General features: G+C 33.4%; 2 protein-coding genes across 2 annotated transcripts in view; both read right to left on the reverse strand.

Annotated features, from left to right (window-relative positions):
* LOC139486569 (F-box only protein 40-like) overlaps nt 1-15368 on the reverse strand; it is a 169578-nt gene that overhangs the window by 45951 nt on the left and 108259 nt on the right. The window lies entirely within an intron of this gene.
* Nucleotides 1895-11220, reverse strand: LOC139486659 (ankyrin repeat domain-containing protein 17-like). Its single transcript, XM_071271584.1, has 4 exons — nt 11038-11220; nt 9756-9954; nt 2605-8292; nt 1895-2001 (listed from the first exon to the last, which is right to left on the reverse strand). Exons 1-4 carry the CDS (start codon nt 11218-11220, stop codon nt 1895-1897), a joined length of 6177 nt encoding a protein of 2058 aa, XP_071127685.1.

Genomic DNA, 15368 nt, shown 5'->3' on the forward strand with positions numbered 1-15368 from the left:
ACCAAAATTGGTTTATATCTGTTTTGCAAATAAAGAATTATTATGTTTAAACATTCTTTTAATTCTTTTTGAATGATAACGAAACAGAAAAAATATTAATAAAAAGACAAATAAAAAGCAACAAACACAGAGAGGAAATTATTTTATTTGAGAAACAGACTGCACAAACAAAATAATGTCAAAAAATGAACAATGAAAATGTGATCAAGGTCTATTGAACATTTTCATACGAACATGTACACTCGTTAGCATTTATGACTGGTGAGATAAGATATGATTAACATGGTAGAATACTAGAATTTGTCATAAAACTTACTTATACCATCTTAAAGCACCAGTCATTTGTCATAATTTTTGTTTTTGCAAAAATATAAGCAATACCTATAACAAGTATGTATACAAGAATGTTACTATTAAATGAGTCATCAGTAGACGAAAATGAGAGAAGTAATACTACCATTATATAATACTAAAAAATAGCACAACGTTGTTAACAAAAACTAACAAAAATATCTATTGCATATATTAAGAGTTATTTCTGAATGATAACTTTCAAGAAAAAATATTCTTTCCTTTTTTCAACAATCAAAGTACAGATGATATACATGATATATACAAATATGACAAGATTTTGCAACCTACATTGCCACTTCAGGAAAAATGTCTGATCAATTTATAGGTAAATACAAAATTCCATATACATGATAAAAACAAATGAAAAAATGTATTGAATCTAAAAACACTGAACAAAATACAATTTTGTACTGGGATAAAAAGTCTTCAAAACAAGTGTAGGATCTGTCGTTTTTAAATACTTGTTTTCCTTTAGAAAAATAATATCATGGGAATACAATTAAAGTTTGTTTCTGATAAATAGTTGTGGTCATGTTTGATTGTAATTTGCAATGTAATGTCAGCTTCATTGTTTTAAAAAGAAAACCAATTGAAAACTGTAGCTTACATTAATTGGTCCTTTAGGTCATATTTGCTTTTCTTTTATTTGTTTGTTCATAAAGCAAGCCTTTATTTTTCTTACTTGAATTGTTTTAACATTTAGGATTTCTGTTATAGCTTACTATGCCGATTATGCGGTTAGGGTTTCGTTCATTGTTGAAAGCCGTACGTTGACCTATGTCAGTTGGTCATTTATAGAATAATAAAGACCATCAGTTCACGTTTGATTAAAATTGGTCTAATAGTTTCAAGGGAGAAGATATTTTAAAAAAATAACGACACAGACAACGCCAACGATAATAACGACGGACGCCAGTGAATTGCAAAAGTTTTCGTGTAACTTTAAATAAAAATTTAAAGTCCAATAAAACATACAGCAAAGCTCATACCGTATAGTCAGCTACAAAAGGCCCCTAAATGACAAATGTAAAACAATTCAAACAAGAAAACTAACGGCCTAATTTATACACAAAAATGAACTAAAACAAATATGTAATACATCAACAAACGACAAACACTGAATAAAAGGCTCCTGACTTGGAACAGGCACATACATACAGAATGTGGCGGGTTAAACATGTAAGCGGGATCCCAACCCGTTCAGTAAAAATGTGAAAGAAGTTGGGCCAGGACAGTTTGTATCTAGACGTGCCTAACTTAAATAAAATCAAAAGTAATAAGTTCAATCTATTAAGAGAAAACCAAGGGAAACACATCAACTATAAGAGAAAAACAACGGAACAACAAGAACTGAAGTGCAACAAACACGAACGCCAAAATACATAAAAACGAACTATGAACAAATATGCAGCCTGTAATTCATTGCTTTGTCTTTGTAACTGTACTGTATATCATATTTGTTTTTCGTACATACATCAGGCCGTTCTTTTTCTTGTTTGAATTGTTTAAATTTATATTTTCATGGACCTTTTATAGTTGACTATGCTTGTACATTACTTTGTCTCTGGTAGATACATGTAGTTGTCTCATTGGCAAGCATACCACATCTTCCTATCTTTTTTATAACAAAAACATGACTTAGGTTGTCTCAAAAATATATTATTTTAATGTTTTTAAGATATAAATATGAAATGTAGTAGAAAGTAGACGTAAGATTGAGGACTCATTTGGCTCTTCAAATTTGAAACAGTAAAAACTCACTAGTATATGATGTTCAGCACACCCTCAAAACATAAAGCAGTTCGCTGTTCTCTGATAATTAATAATTAATTAAACCATAAAGATTCGGTTTTACTGTTTCATGATGAAATGGGGTACAGTCAAGTATACTTAAGGCAACATTTCAAACAAAAATACAAAAAACAATAATAAAATAGATCAGATAAAATTGGAATAAAAGCAATACATTTCTTGGGTTGACATATTTTGAACATTTCAAAATTTTCATTAACGTGTATAAGGTCAAAAGTTTCGTATGGTATTGCCATTTGAATGAATTTGTTTTACTTTTTTCATGGTTATAAACGCCTATCAAAAGAAAACTAAAAAATAGCTCGGGAAAAACTGCAATGGCCATGCTTTTCTAGTCAACATTCACACATTACATTAGATGAAAAAATAGCAAAAAAATCATTATCAAGAATGTAAACAAAATAAGATAAAGATTAATTTGACTTTGTGTACATTTACAAAGAATTTCAGCAATTTCAGATTGTTTGTTTTGTCGTGCGAAATCCAAAGATGATAAGCCGCTTTTGTTTTTAATATCTGCATTTGCTCCATATTTAAGTAAAATTTTAACTGTTGATGCATGACCCTTTATGGCTGCTAACATAAGAGGGGTATTCCCAGTGTTATTTTTAGTATTCACATTTGCTCCTTTTGCAATCAAATATAAAACTATTTTGTCATTGCCATGAGAGCTAGCTACTGATAAGCAAGTTTGTCTATTTTTCTTTTCAATGCTTTCAATATTGCATCCATTCTCTATTAAAACTTTGACAACTTCTATATGATTATGAAGACATGCTAGAATTAAAGAACTTTCGCCATGTATATTCGTTTGATACATGTGACCTTTGTTTGCAATGATAAGTTGGACAATTGAAGAATTGCCAAGCTTAGATGCCACTGTAAGAGGAGTGTCTTCTTCATGATTTGAAGCGTTAACGTTTGCTCCATTTTCTAATAAGATTTTCATAGTTGATGCATGGCTATTTTGTGATGCCAAAATAAGAGGGGAATCTCCACTACTATTTGCTCTATCGATACTGGCTCTTTGATCTATCAAATATGTCACGATATTGTCGAACCCTTTACTGCTTGATACTGATAAACAAGTGAACCCTTTTTCATTTCGAATGTTCAGGTCAGCTTTATGTTCAATTAATATCTTCACAATGTTAAAATTGCCATTTGAGGTTGCAAGTAAAAGAGGGGTTGACCCTTTGGTACTTTTGGTATTTATATTGGCTCCGTGCTCAATTAAATAGTTCACAATATTATCGAATCCTTCGCTACTTGCTAATGATAAACACGTGAACCCATGTTCATTTTTTATATTGATTTTAGCTTTATGTTTAATCAACATCTTAACAATATTAAAATGGCCCTTTGAAGATGCAAGCATAAGGGAAGTATTTCCTTTGTTGTTTTGTGTATCCACATCAACTTTATGTTTAATCAAATAGTCAACAATTTTGTCGAACCCTTTCGCAGTTGCTAATGATAAGCAAGTAGATCCCTTTTCATTTCGAATGTTAATACCAGCATTATGTTCAATCAACATTTGAACAATGCTTAAATGACATTTGGATGCTGCTAGCATTAGAGGGGTATTCCCTATATAATTTGTTGTATTCACATTAGCTCCATGTTTAATAAGGTACATCACAATTTTGTCACGGCCATGATAGCTAGCCTCTGATAAGCAAGTTTGTTTTCTTTTCTTTTCAAAACTGTCAATGCTGCATCCATTTTCTATTAACACTTTGACAACTTTTAAGTGATTGTGAAGACATGCTAAGATTATAGAACTTTTCCCATTTGCATTTGCCACATTTATGTCAGCTTTTCCTTCAATGAGAAGTTTAACGATTGCAGAATATCCTTTCAAAGATGCCACTGTAAGAGGAGTGTCTTTTGTATAATTTGAACTATTAACGTTGGCCCCTTTCTCGAGCAAATGAGATACCATAGATTCTAGACCTCTACCACTCGCTTCCAATAAGCATGTGTTTCCATTCTTTTGGTTATGAATATTTACATCAAATCCTTTTTGCAGTAGTAAAGTGATTACTTCTTTGTGATTATTCGTGCATGCTGAAAAGACAGAATATGTAGTTTCCTGTATGGGAAATTGCTTTTTAGCGCTTAATATCATTTTTAAAATATCAACATTGCCCTTTGATGATGCCATCATAAGAGGTGATACTTCATTAACATTATAAGTATCTACATTAGCTCCTTCTTTGATAAGGACAGCTGTTATATTTGCTAAGCCATGCTGGACTGCAATCATCAGTGGCGTGTTTCCATTATTAAGCTTACTGGTTACTGGTATTCCTGCTTTAATCAATTTGCTAACAATATCTGCATTCTTATATTGGATTGCATAATGAAGGAGTGTTGCTCCCTGTTTGTAACGTTTATTTATATCTGCTCCACTTTTTATCAGAATATCAAGAAGTAATATATTTTGTTTATTAATTGCAATCGTTGCAGGTGACATTCCATGAGGGCTATAAGCATTAACGTCGGCTCCTTTTTTGATAAGAACTTCAACAATATTTGCTGAGTCATCTAGAACTGCATTCATCAATGGAGTATTCCCTGAACCATCTTCACAGTTAAGTGATGTACCTCTTTTTATTATTGTGTTGACAAGATCTGCATTTTTTAACCTGATAGACATATTAAGTGGCGAATTTCTATTTTTAGAACATTTATTCGGATCTGCCCCGTTTGCCATAAGAACATCAACAAGAGAAACATTTTGTTTATCAACTGCAATCAATAGTGGCGATATTCCATCATTATTATAAGTATCAACGTTAGCCCCTTCTTTGATAAGAACTTCAACAATGTTTGATAGGCCAAAAAAGCATGCAGCTATCAATGGAGTATTTCCTGAATCATCTTTACAGTTAATTGATATACCTCCTTTAAGCAATGTGTTGATACGATCTAAATTGTTTAACTTGATCGCCGAAAGAAGAAGTGATATCCCTTTGTGATAACTTTCATTGACATCTGCTCCATATTGTATGAGAATTTTAACAAGAGAAACATTTTGTTTTTCAACTGCAATTTCTAGCGGCGACATTTTATTATAATTACAAATATCACCATTAGCCCCTTGTTTGAGAAGAATGTTTACTATGTTTGCTAAGCCATTTTGAACTGCAGTCATCAATGGAGTATTCCCTGAATAATCCTTACAGTTAAGTGATGTACCTCCTTTAATCAATGTGTTGACAAGATCTGCATTGTTTAACTTGATAGCCACATGAAGGGGTGATGCCCCATTTTTATAGCATTTATTCAAATCTGCCCCGTTTGCTATAAGAACATCAACAAGAGAAACATTTTGTTCATCAATTGCAATTATTAATGGCGATATTCCATCATGAGTATAAATATCAACTTTAGCCCCTTGTTTGATGAGAATGTTAACTATATTTTCTAAGCCATAACTGATTGCAGTCATTAATGGAGTATTCCCTGAATCTTCTTGGCAGTTTATTGATATACCTCCTTTTATCAATGTGTTGACAAGATCTGCATTCTTTAACGTGATCGATAAATGGAGGAGTGAAAATCCTTTTCGATAACACTGATTTATATCTGCTTTATTTTGCAAAAGAATATCAATAATAGAAATATTTTGTTTTTCAACTGCAATCAATAGTGGCGATATTCTATTAGAATTATAAGTATCGACTTCAGCCCCGGCTTTGATAAGAGCCTCAACAATTTTTATCAAACCTTCACTGACTGCAATCATCAGTGGAGTATGTCCTGAATTATCTTCACTGTTCGTTGATATTTCTCTTTTAAGCAGTGTGTTCACAAGATTTGCATTATTGAGCAACGTTGCTAAATGAAGGACTGTTGCCCCATCGTCATTACGTTTTCTTATATCTGCTCCTTTTGTTAAAAGAATATTAACGATGGTACTATTTTGTCTATCAACTGCTACAAATAACGGTGAAGCTCCACGAAAGGAACAATTTACAACAGCACCGTGTTCAACAAGTAGAGTTACTAAGTCAACATTTTCATAACAAACTGCAACATGAAGGGGGTATAACCCATCTATGTCAAAACTATTTACGTTTGCTCCTCTTGAAAGAAGGTAGCCAATGGACTGATTCTCGTGATGTATTCCAAAAAGACAAGCAGCAAGTATTGGTGTAAATCCACCAATGGAAGACTTATCTATGTCTATACCTCTTTCAAAAAATAAGTTCATAATTTCAACATAAGGTTGATTCTGATCAATTTTATTTGATTCAGAATTGACATCGTAATTGATTTCAATTTCTCCACCTTTCATCATTTCTATCAGCTTTTTCGCTACACTTTCAATTTCTTGTACGAATGCGATCTTTACAAATGCATCACATCCTTTTATACACCCTTTTTGAAACATAGTTATATATGCACCAATTAGGTAGTCATAAGACAAAAATTGCTCATTTATATTTTCTGCTATAAACGAATAGATTTCATCAGCATGAGAGGAACTACATAATTTCGCTGTCTTAACTGCACATTTCTGAAGTTGTAAATATTCACCTAAACAGACCCAAATTAAAGGACTGGACTTGCTATTAATCTCGAAACTGTCCATTTGTGCTTCCTTATTGAGAAGCATTTTGGTTATTATTAAATTCCCATATACGCATGACCAAAGCAATGGTGAACACCCTAAATGATCTGTTTGATTGACATCAGCACCCTTGTCTAAAAGCATGCGCGTCATGTATACATTCCCCATTCGACAAGCTGTAATAAGAGGTATATTATTTCCGTCATAAACATTTAGATCTTTTGTTTTCGATAGAAAAAAATCAAATAATTCTGTAAATCCATATTTACACGCAAAGGTAATAGGTAATACTTGACAAGATTCATCATCATTATCAGATATAAACTCACTTAAGATACAGTTGACAGTTATGTCTTCATCATCTAATTCCTTGAGATGAGATAAGAACTTAAGTCTAAAATCTTTAAAAGTTATTTGGTGATTATACAGTACATCATCAATATAACCACTCAACATATCGTTGATCAATCTTTCAATGTACATATTCTCATGCTTAGTATCAATGAGAATGGTAAATTCTTGATAATTGGCGCGTAAAGACTTAAACAATGTTCTATCTCTGATTATTTCACTATCAGCATAGTTTATGATTAGCTGCTGGTAATATTGACCGAAATAAAAGCATAAAAAATCCAACAGTCTTTCATGTAACAAATGGAACTGCCCATTTTTTCTTTTAATGTAAGTGTTTAAAAGGCTTTCTAAGCTATTAAGAATACTTTGGCGAGATACATTTGAATTTAATCCAAATGTAGCATAGATAGTCTCCAATGTTTGCGAAAAATCAGATTCAGATTCCTCCATCAGTATTGACTCATTCAAGTATCCACTGTGCATAACACACAGAAATAAAGAACAACATTTTATCCCACAACCACTTGTGCTAAAACTATCTAATTCTTCCTTAAAAAAATTGAACGGATCTTTAAAAAAACTTCTAGGTTTCAAATTTTCTCTATTTTTGTACAACCTACACAACAATGGGAACATATCGAAATTGTCTAAGTCCTGCTTTATTTCAGAAATTGTTTTTTTGCAAAGGTACTGATCAGCAATACTTAACTTTTGCTGGTTATCAATTGCACATTCACCAGTATTTAAATCACACAGGTATCCAGAAAATATTGAAAGACTCTTGCATTGTTTTTTTGTAAATATATTAGATCGACATGAGGAAAGTAGTACTACTGTCTTTTTTTCCAATACCCTTCTAATCCTCATTTCATATTGTCTCCATCTGTTAAAATATGACGGAACAAATGTGAACCGTCCACACACATCATCTAAGATAAATACTTGTTTTGTATCTTCCTTAAATTGGCTAATAATATCTGATGGTTTATAACATGAAAATATTGCATAACCTTTCGTCTGATTTAAATCTAAGGCAATCTGGTGCAGCAGCATAGATTTTCCCATTCCTGGATTTCCTACAACAGTAAAAATCCTTTTGTCTAAATGGCTAAGGATGAAATGGAATGCATTTATCCGTACAAACCAATTTCTCTCTTCCTCCCATTCTTTTATCTTTTCCTCCAAACAATCTACAAAGACAGCAATTCGCTCCAATAATAAAATAAACTTGATTGTGTTAATGAAAGCTAATACTAACAATGACCACTGCCCTTTCCTCGATCTTGATATATATATATATATATATATATATATATCACTAACGGAAAGCTTAATACTAAAATTTACGATAAAAGAGATGATTTTTCATTTCCTATCATTAATTATCCATTTTTAAATGGTGACGTTCCCTTGTCACCATTTTACGGTGTGTATATATCTCAACTTGTACGATTCGCTCGTGTATGTAACAATGTTTTAGATTTTAACGAGATAAATTTATGTTTTACTAAAAAATTATTACACCAGGGTTTTTGATATCACAAACTAGTCAAAACATTTACTAAATTTTATCATCGGTATAAGGACATCATTTGTAAATATAGCTCAACATGCAGACTTCTTATACGGTCAGGTATTTCACATCAAATTGTTTATGGAAATATTCTTTATAAAGCACAAAAATGTCAGTATTCACCTCAGAAACTAACAAAACCTTTAAATAGACTTATTAAGAAGGGATATAGTTACGATACTGTTATCAGGTCATTAAAGATTGCATATTTTGGCGTTAATATTGATTCACTTATAGGAACTTTGCATCGGGACTAAACGCATTTATTAAAAAACTAGTTGTTGGCATGACATGGGTTATGATCTTCTCATATATGTTATGATGGTATGATACTAAACCCCTAACGGGAATGATTGTGCCTGATATTCATATTATGAAATCATAATCCTTAAATCAGTTTAATTGAAGTCTGGAGCTGGCATGTCAATTAACTGCTAGTAGTCTGTTGTTATTTATGTATTATTGTCATTTTGTTTATTTTCTTTGGTTACATCTTCTGACATCAGACTCGGACTTTCTCTTGAACTGAATTTTAATGTACGTATTGTTATGCGTTTACTTTACTACGTTTGCTAGAGGTATTAGGGGGGGGGGGGGGGGGGTGAGATATCATAAACATGTTTAACCCCGTCGTATTTTTGCGCCTGTCCCAAGTCAGGAGCCTCTGGCCTTTGTTAGTTTCTTGTGTATAATTTGGAGTTTAGTATGGCGTTCATTATCACTGAAATAGTATATATTTGTTCAGGGCCAAACTGAAGGACGCCTCCGGGTGCGGGAATTTCTCGCTACATTGAAGACCTGTTGGTGACCTTCTGCTGTTGTCTTTTCCATGGTCGGATTGTTGTCTCTTTGACACATTCCCCATTTCCATTCTCAATTTTATATATATATATATATATGTTATATGTATGTATGTCATGTCTCATTAAAGGGGGTCAACAATTGTAATCATTGATATTTTGATGATTCTACGTGTCATAATAAACACATAAGGTGAGTTGATACTTCCCTGTGTGATCCCCCAAAACACATCGTTTCATTATACAGGTGTGACAGACTTTTTTTGTATATCGTGCAAACCTCTTTTACTGGCACAGTGTTGTTTTCGAGAAATTTTGTCAATCCTGTCTGCAACTTCATTCAGTTCCTCTATCTGTACTAATCTTTTATCAGCTTGAATGACTTTGTGATATTTTGTTTTGTCTGCGACAGTATAAGTCTTCATTTTCAAATGGCTACAGTCTTCTTTTACTATACCACCACTGAGTCTAAGTACAGCCTTCAATGAACAGAAAATCAAGATTCCAAACTCTAACTATAAGACTTTTCGAAAACATCAACGCTACATGCGAAGATAACTTGTGAAGTGTGTTGTCTTATTAATCAGCCTATCCAACTATTTTGACACGAAAATCCTAATTATGACTATTTTGTGCATATTTATTTTGATCTTTTTTTTGTGATAATTTTTCATATCATGCTACTCGCTTGAGATGGAAAATTATCGCTAGAAACAAAAGAGGCACGAGGCGTGGTAATGAAATTGACATGAGATTGACAACGTCGTCATAGGTAAAATAGCGATAAACAGATTATCATTGGCCATCTCAACTCGATTGCTTTTCTCGCTTTCCCCGTACTGGCTCAAGCGAGAAAAATCAATTTCTTTGAGATGATCAACGATAGTCTATATTATATTAGATACACATAACCATAAAAATATGCAATACTTTGGATTTCTTCCAAATAGTTTGTTATACTTGGGCGTTTTGGATACGACATTGGTGTTCCTTTATTTTTTTAAGATTTGAAGATGTATTGATAAAAATCAGACACTGTCCTAAGTCAGGAATTTGATGTACAGTAGTTGTCGTTTGTTTATGTAATTTATACGTGTTTCTCGTTTCTCGTTTTTTATATAGACTAGACCGTTGGTTTTCCCGTTTGAATGGTTTTACACTTGTAATGTTGGGGCCCTTTATAGCTTGTTGTTCGGTGTGACCTAAGGCTCCGTGTTGAAGGCCATACATTGACCTATAATGGTTTACTTTTATAAATTGTTATTTGGATGGAGAGTTGTCTCATTGGCACTCACACCACATCTTCCTATATCTACATAAATGTGTTACATGAGGTCAAAGTATAATACATAAAAAAAAAAATATATAAAAATAAAATTGAGAATGGAAATGGGGAATGTGTCAAAGAGACAACCCGAACATAGAGCACATAAAAGCTGTACATGGTTGTCCTTCTGTGGGACAATGCACATATCGTTATTTTCATACTGATACATTTATTTCCATATTAACAAACATTTATTTTTAATCAGTTTTACTTTTAGTGAAGAAGTTGTTCTTACTGTTTCAGAATCACTCCAGTATGCTGTAAACATTGCATTGGATACAAATTTGTCTTTACATCTAGCTAAAGCCTTTCTATATTTCTTTATTCTTGACAGGTCGGCACCAACACTTATATCATTTGGAAGAGGGTGTTTATTTGATATTTCGATGCCTTTCAAGTTCCTGAAGAGGCATATCATCAGTGTTGTATCAAATGAATGCGATGTAGTATCCCCTGAAATTAAGATAAGACATACACGACCAAAACACGACGCATTTCTTTTTATCGTCAAAAGCTCTATAAAAGATAAGACATACACGACCAAAACACGACGCATTTCTTTTTATCGTCAAAAGCTCTATAAAAGATGAGACATACACGACCAAAACACGATGCATTTCTTTTTATCGTCAAAAGCTCTATACCAAACTCTGTAATAATTTATTTTGCTGAAGCTTAATTTTTTGATAATAATACGTATATTGACATGTCGAAAAGATATATGCTAATGATTTAAGTATAGAGCACAGTATCAATATATCAGTACTGATGCAAACAAAGCATTTCATTTTCCGTGGTTTTTTTTTAACATTTTTACCAAATGTGTCCGTTTGTTTATTTCACACATCGTTGTCAATATAATGGAATTGTATGCAAAAAGTAAAATCACAAAACTACTGAACTCTGAGGAAAGTTAAAAACGAAAAGTCCCTAATCAAATGCAAAATCAAATGATAAAACACATCAAACGAATGGACAATAACTGTCATATTTCTGACTTGGTACAGGAATTTTCAAATGTACAAAATGGTGGATTGAACCAGATTTTATAGCGCTAACCTCTCACTTGTATGACAGTTGCATCAAATTCCATTATGTTTACAACGATGCGTGAACAAAACCGACATAATAGGTAAAATTATCAAAATATGGGTACAGCAGTCATCAACTGTGAAGTTGATATGGAATATTTATCAACAAGGTCTTGGTACCTTCCTATGAACTTGTTTTTAGGAAAAGGACGAGACGTTCTTTATCATACCCCTGTTTCATCAACTTTCTGCTCAGTCACTGGTGACGTTTTACAAATTATGAGTAGGAGCGGCAAGCTCTTGAACATCGAATGTTTGCTACTAAGGTGGGGGAAATTGATAATTTCAAAATTAAAATCGTCTCGTTTGTCATAGATTCTGTTACGGAGATGACTGTGTATGTCAAATTCGAGGTATAAGTCTAAAATGAGGCTGAGGAAGCCGTATCGGTTGTTTCTTTAATTTCTAGCTATGGGGGATGTATTAATGGAACCCAATTAGAAAAGTTCGGATTGCTAATGGAAAGAATAACATCAATATATTGAAAGTGAAATCAAATAATCTGGTTTCTTTCAACATCTTGTTTTAACAAGTGTCTGAAGGAACTCCGATTCATATGTAAACAATTAGTAATTGTAACAGGATGCTGTTACGAAGTCTCCCAAACAAAGCTCCCATAACTCGCCATTTATATGGTCCCATGTTCATTTGATTTGATTTTTTGTCCAATACAAGAAAATATATGGCTTACGGGTGGGGATCTCCACCATTTACAAGTATTCAAACAGGAGGGGGTGGTGGTAACCCCCAGAGACTTTACCTACATTGCATTTGATTTGTTTTATTGTCCCATACAAGAATATATGTGGTTAAGGGGTGGGGATGTTGACCGTTTACAAGTTTTCAAACAAGAGGGGGTGGGGTGACTCCCTCGGGACTTCCCTTTTATTTCATTTCATTTGTTTTATTGTCCCCTACAAGAATATATATGGTTTAGGGGTGGGGATCTGGACCGTTTACAAGATAATAGCACATTCTCAAATTGAACGGGGTGGGGGTGACCCCCAGGAACTTCCATTTAATTGCATTTGATTAGTTTTATTGTTCCATACAAGAATAGATATGGTTTAGGGGTGGGGATGTTGACCGTTTACAAGTTTTCAAACAAGAGGGGGTGGGGTGAGCCCCTAGGGACATCACTTTTATTTCATTTCATTTGTTTTATTGTCCCCTACAAGAATATATATGGTTTAGGGGTGGGGATCTGGACTGTTTACAAGATAATAGCACATTCTCAAATTGAATGGGGTGGGGATGACCCCCGGGGACTTCCCTTTAATTTAATTTGATTTGTTTTATCGTCCCATTCAAGAATATATATGGTTTAGGGGTTGGGATCTGGACCGTTTACAAGATTAAAGCATATTCTCAAATTGAAGGGGGTGGGGATGACCCCCCAGGGACTCCCCCTATATTTCATGTGATTTGTTTTATTGTCCTATAATCATTTCTGAAGACTGCATGTATCTTTCACTTACAGTTTTCAAGTTATATTCATTTGAAAATTTTAGAAAATAAAATCCCATAGGTTTCTATAGTAAACCCCTCCCTCTTTTCTACCCCCAAAATACCCCTTAATAGACCCCAATGCACAAACCAAACATTGTAAATCTGACAAGCCGTTTAGGAGAACCGCTCGGACAAGTTCATTTTTAAAGTGGCGGAAGAAGAAGAAGAAGAGGAAGAATAATAAAAATAATAAGAACTGACCAAAAACAATAAGTCTCCAAACTTTGTTTGGGAGACTTAATAAGAAGAGGTCGACAAGGCGAGGCGCATAGTTCGTTCCCATAGGAATGCCGACAATTTGTTGAAAGTTTACCTCTAAATTCAATAAATATGTTGTCGATAAGAAACTACAGCATACTGATCACTTGTTCCCCTGTGTAGCATGTTTTACCCTTTTGTTCACTATTAACAAAATATGCCTTATGATATCCCAAAGTAATGTGTTTATAGCGTATGTTACCATTTTAATGTTGAAATGCATTGTGGATTATTTCTTTCTGGCGATTTTTCAATATCACATGGGAAATGGATGTTAACAGGGTTGAACTAAAATGTTATTATAGAACTAATTTCAGAAAAAGACCGAGATTTAAAATCATCTAGAAGTTCTTTAGAACTTTTAAGAATTCACATATGGTTAATACCACTACGCGAGTAAACAGTTTAATAGTATTTCTGAAGACTCTCGTTCACTGCGGACAGAATTTTAGTCAATCTAATGGACATTTTTTTAGTGGAACATACAGATGAGCCGACAATGTACCGTTGTTTGAACGGAATTTTGTGGAGCTTAGGTATCCAATACAAACAAGGCAAGTCCTACGATTTGTTGTTTAATGTAATTTTCATTGAAGCCATGAAGGATTTATGATTTGCCAAAATCTCATCCTTGTCAAATGATATGTCTTTGTATGTGGGATTACCTGAGTGCTCATTTATTCCTAATTCTTTTACAAGACATTCGTATTAATACGATTTACATACAATGACAATATTATTTGAAGCTTTGTCCGCAGGAACAACAACATACTTATCATGAAGAGATAATAGACATTCACGGCCTCTTTGTCTCTGAAAACGGACCTTGGTCGATCATTCACACAGATTTTCAACTTATGAAAACGAAGTTTAATCAGAGACCTGGTAGTTTTGATGCATTCTGACAAAGTGTCCAGTTCAACTTCTTTTCGTTTGGCCCATGCTCTGGCGTAGTTATCAATGGAATCATAATCAGTTTGAAGATATGGTTCCAATTGATGTGTTGGGGTCACTAAACTTAGGACCATGAGAAATCACCTTTCGAAGATTTTCATGTTGAATTATTCTTAGATTCCCAGTAATAACATGGCCAGAGGGGTTGTAATTATAAGGCGAGTGGGAACAGTGACATATCAGAGTGTTTTTTAGGTATTGTACTAAGTCAATGTCCTGTAATGCTTGTTTATAATTAAAAACTTTGGGTGCAATGGTTTTGGTGTAACTGTAGGAGACAATAGGAACAGACTGATCAAAGCTCCCAGAGGGCGATATAGATTTGGAAAACTTTTTACATTAGGACGATGGTAATGTTTTTGCCCATGACTACGTTTTTGTCGTCAGGTAGTATTAAATAAACTCATTACATTAACATCACTAGAGGCAGGACTTGACAAATTTCATACTCCTTTGACATTATTATTGCAACCATATGGCATTGCAGTCCCTAATTTCCTTATCCAGAAATTTTCTCTATATTAACGGAAAGGAGTACTAATACAGGAATATTTGTTTGGTGATAAATTTTCTCGATGATGCGTACTTTTATAGATGAAGAAGGATCATGGTCCGTTTGATTACAATGGTTATAAAGAACCCTTAATTGTGGATCTTTATTATCAGACCGGTGTTGATTCATTCTTTTACGCACAGTTTGTCTAGTTTCACCAACAAGTTCACACAAAGTACATTCGATTCCGTACACGACATT

This window comes from Mytilus edulis, chromosome 8 (assembly GCF_963676685.1).
Source record: "Mytilus edulis chromosome 8, xbMytEdul2.2, whole genome shotgun sequence".
In the NCBI taxonomy this organism is placed as follows: domain Eukaryota; kingdom Metazoa; phylum Mollusca; class Bivalvia; order Mytilida; family Mytilidae; genus Mytilus; species Mytilus edulis.

What these genes read in the sequence shown, in the direction of transcription:
- LOC139486659 (XM_071271584.1), bottom strand. Translation starts at nt 11,220, where the DNA reads ATGATATGCCTCTTCAGGAACTTGAAAGGCATCGAAATATCAAATAAA. An exon ending in ACTGGAGTGATTCTGAAACA is followed by an intron (nt 9,955 to 11,037) that starts GTAAGAACAACT and finishes TGTTCATTGAAG; the next exon opens with GCTGTACTTAGACTCAGTGG. An exon ending in ACACTGTGCCAGTAAAAGAG is followed by an intron (nt 8,293 to 9,755) that starts GTTTGCACGATA and finishes CTGTCTTTGTAG; the next exon opens with ATTGTTTGGAGGAAAAGATA.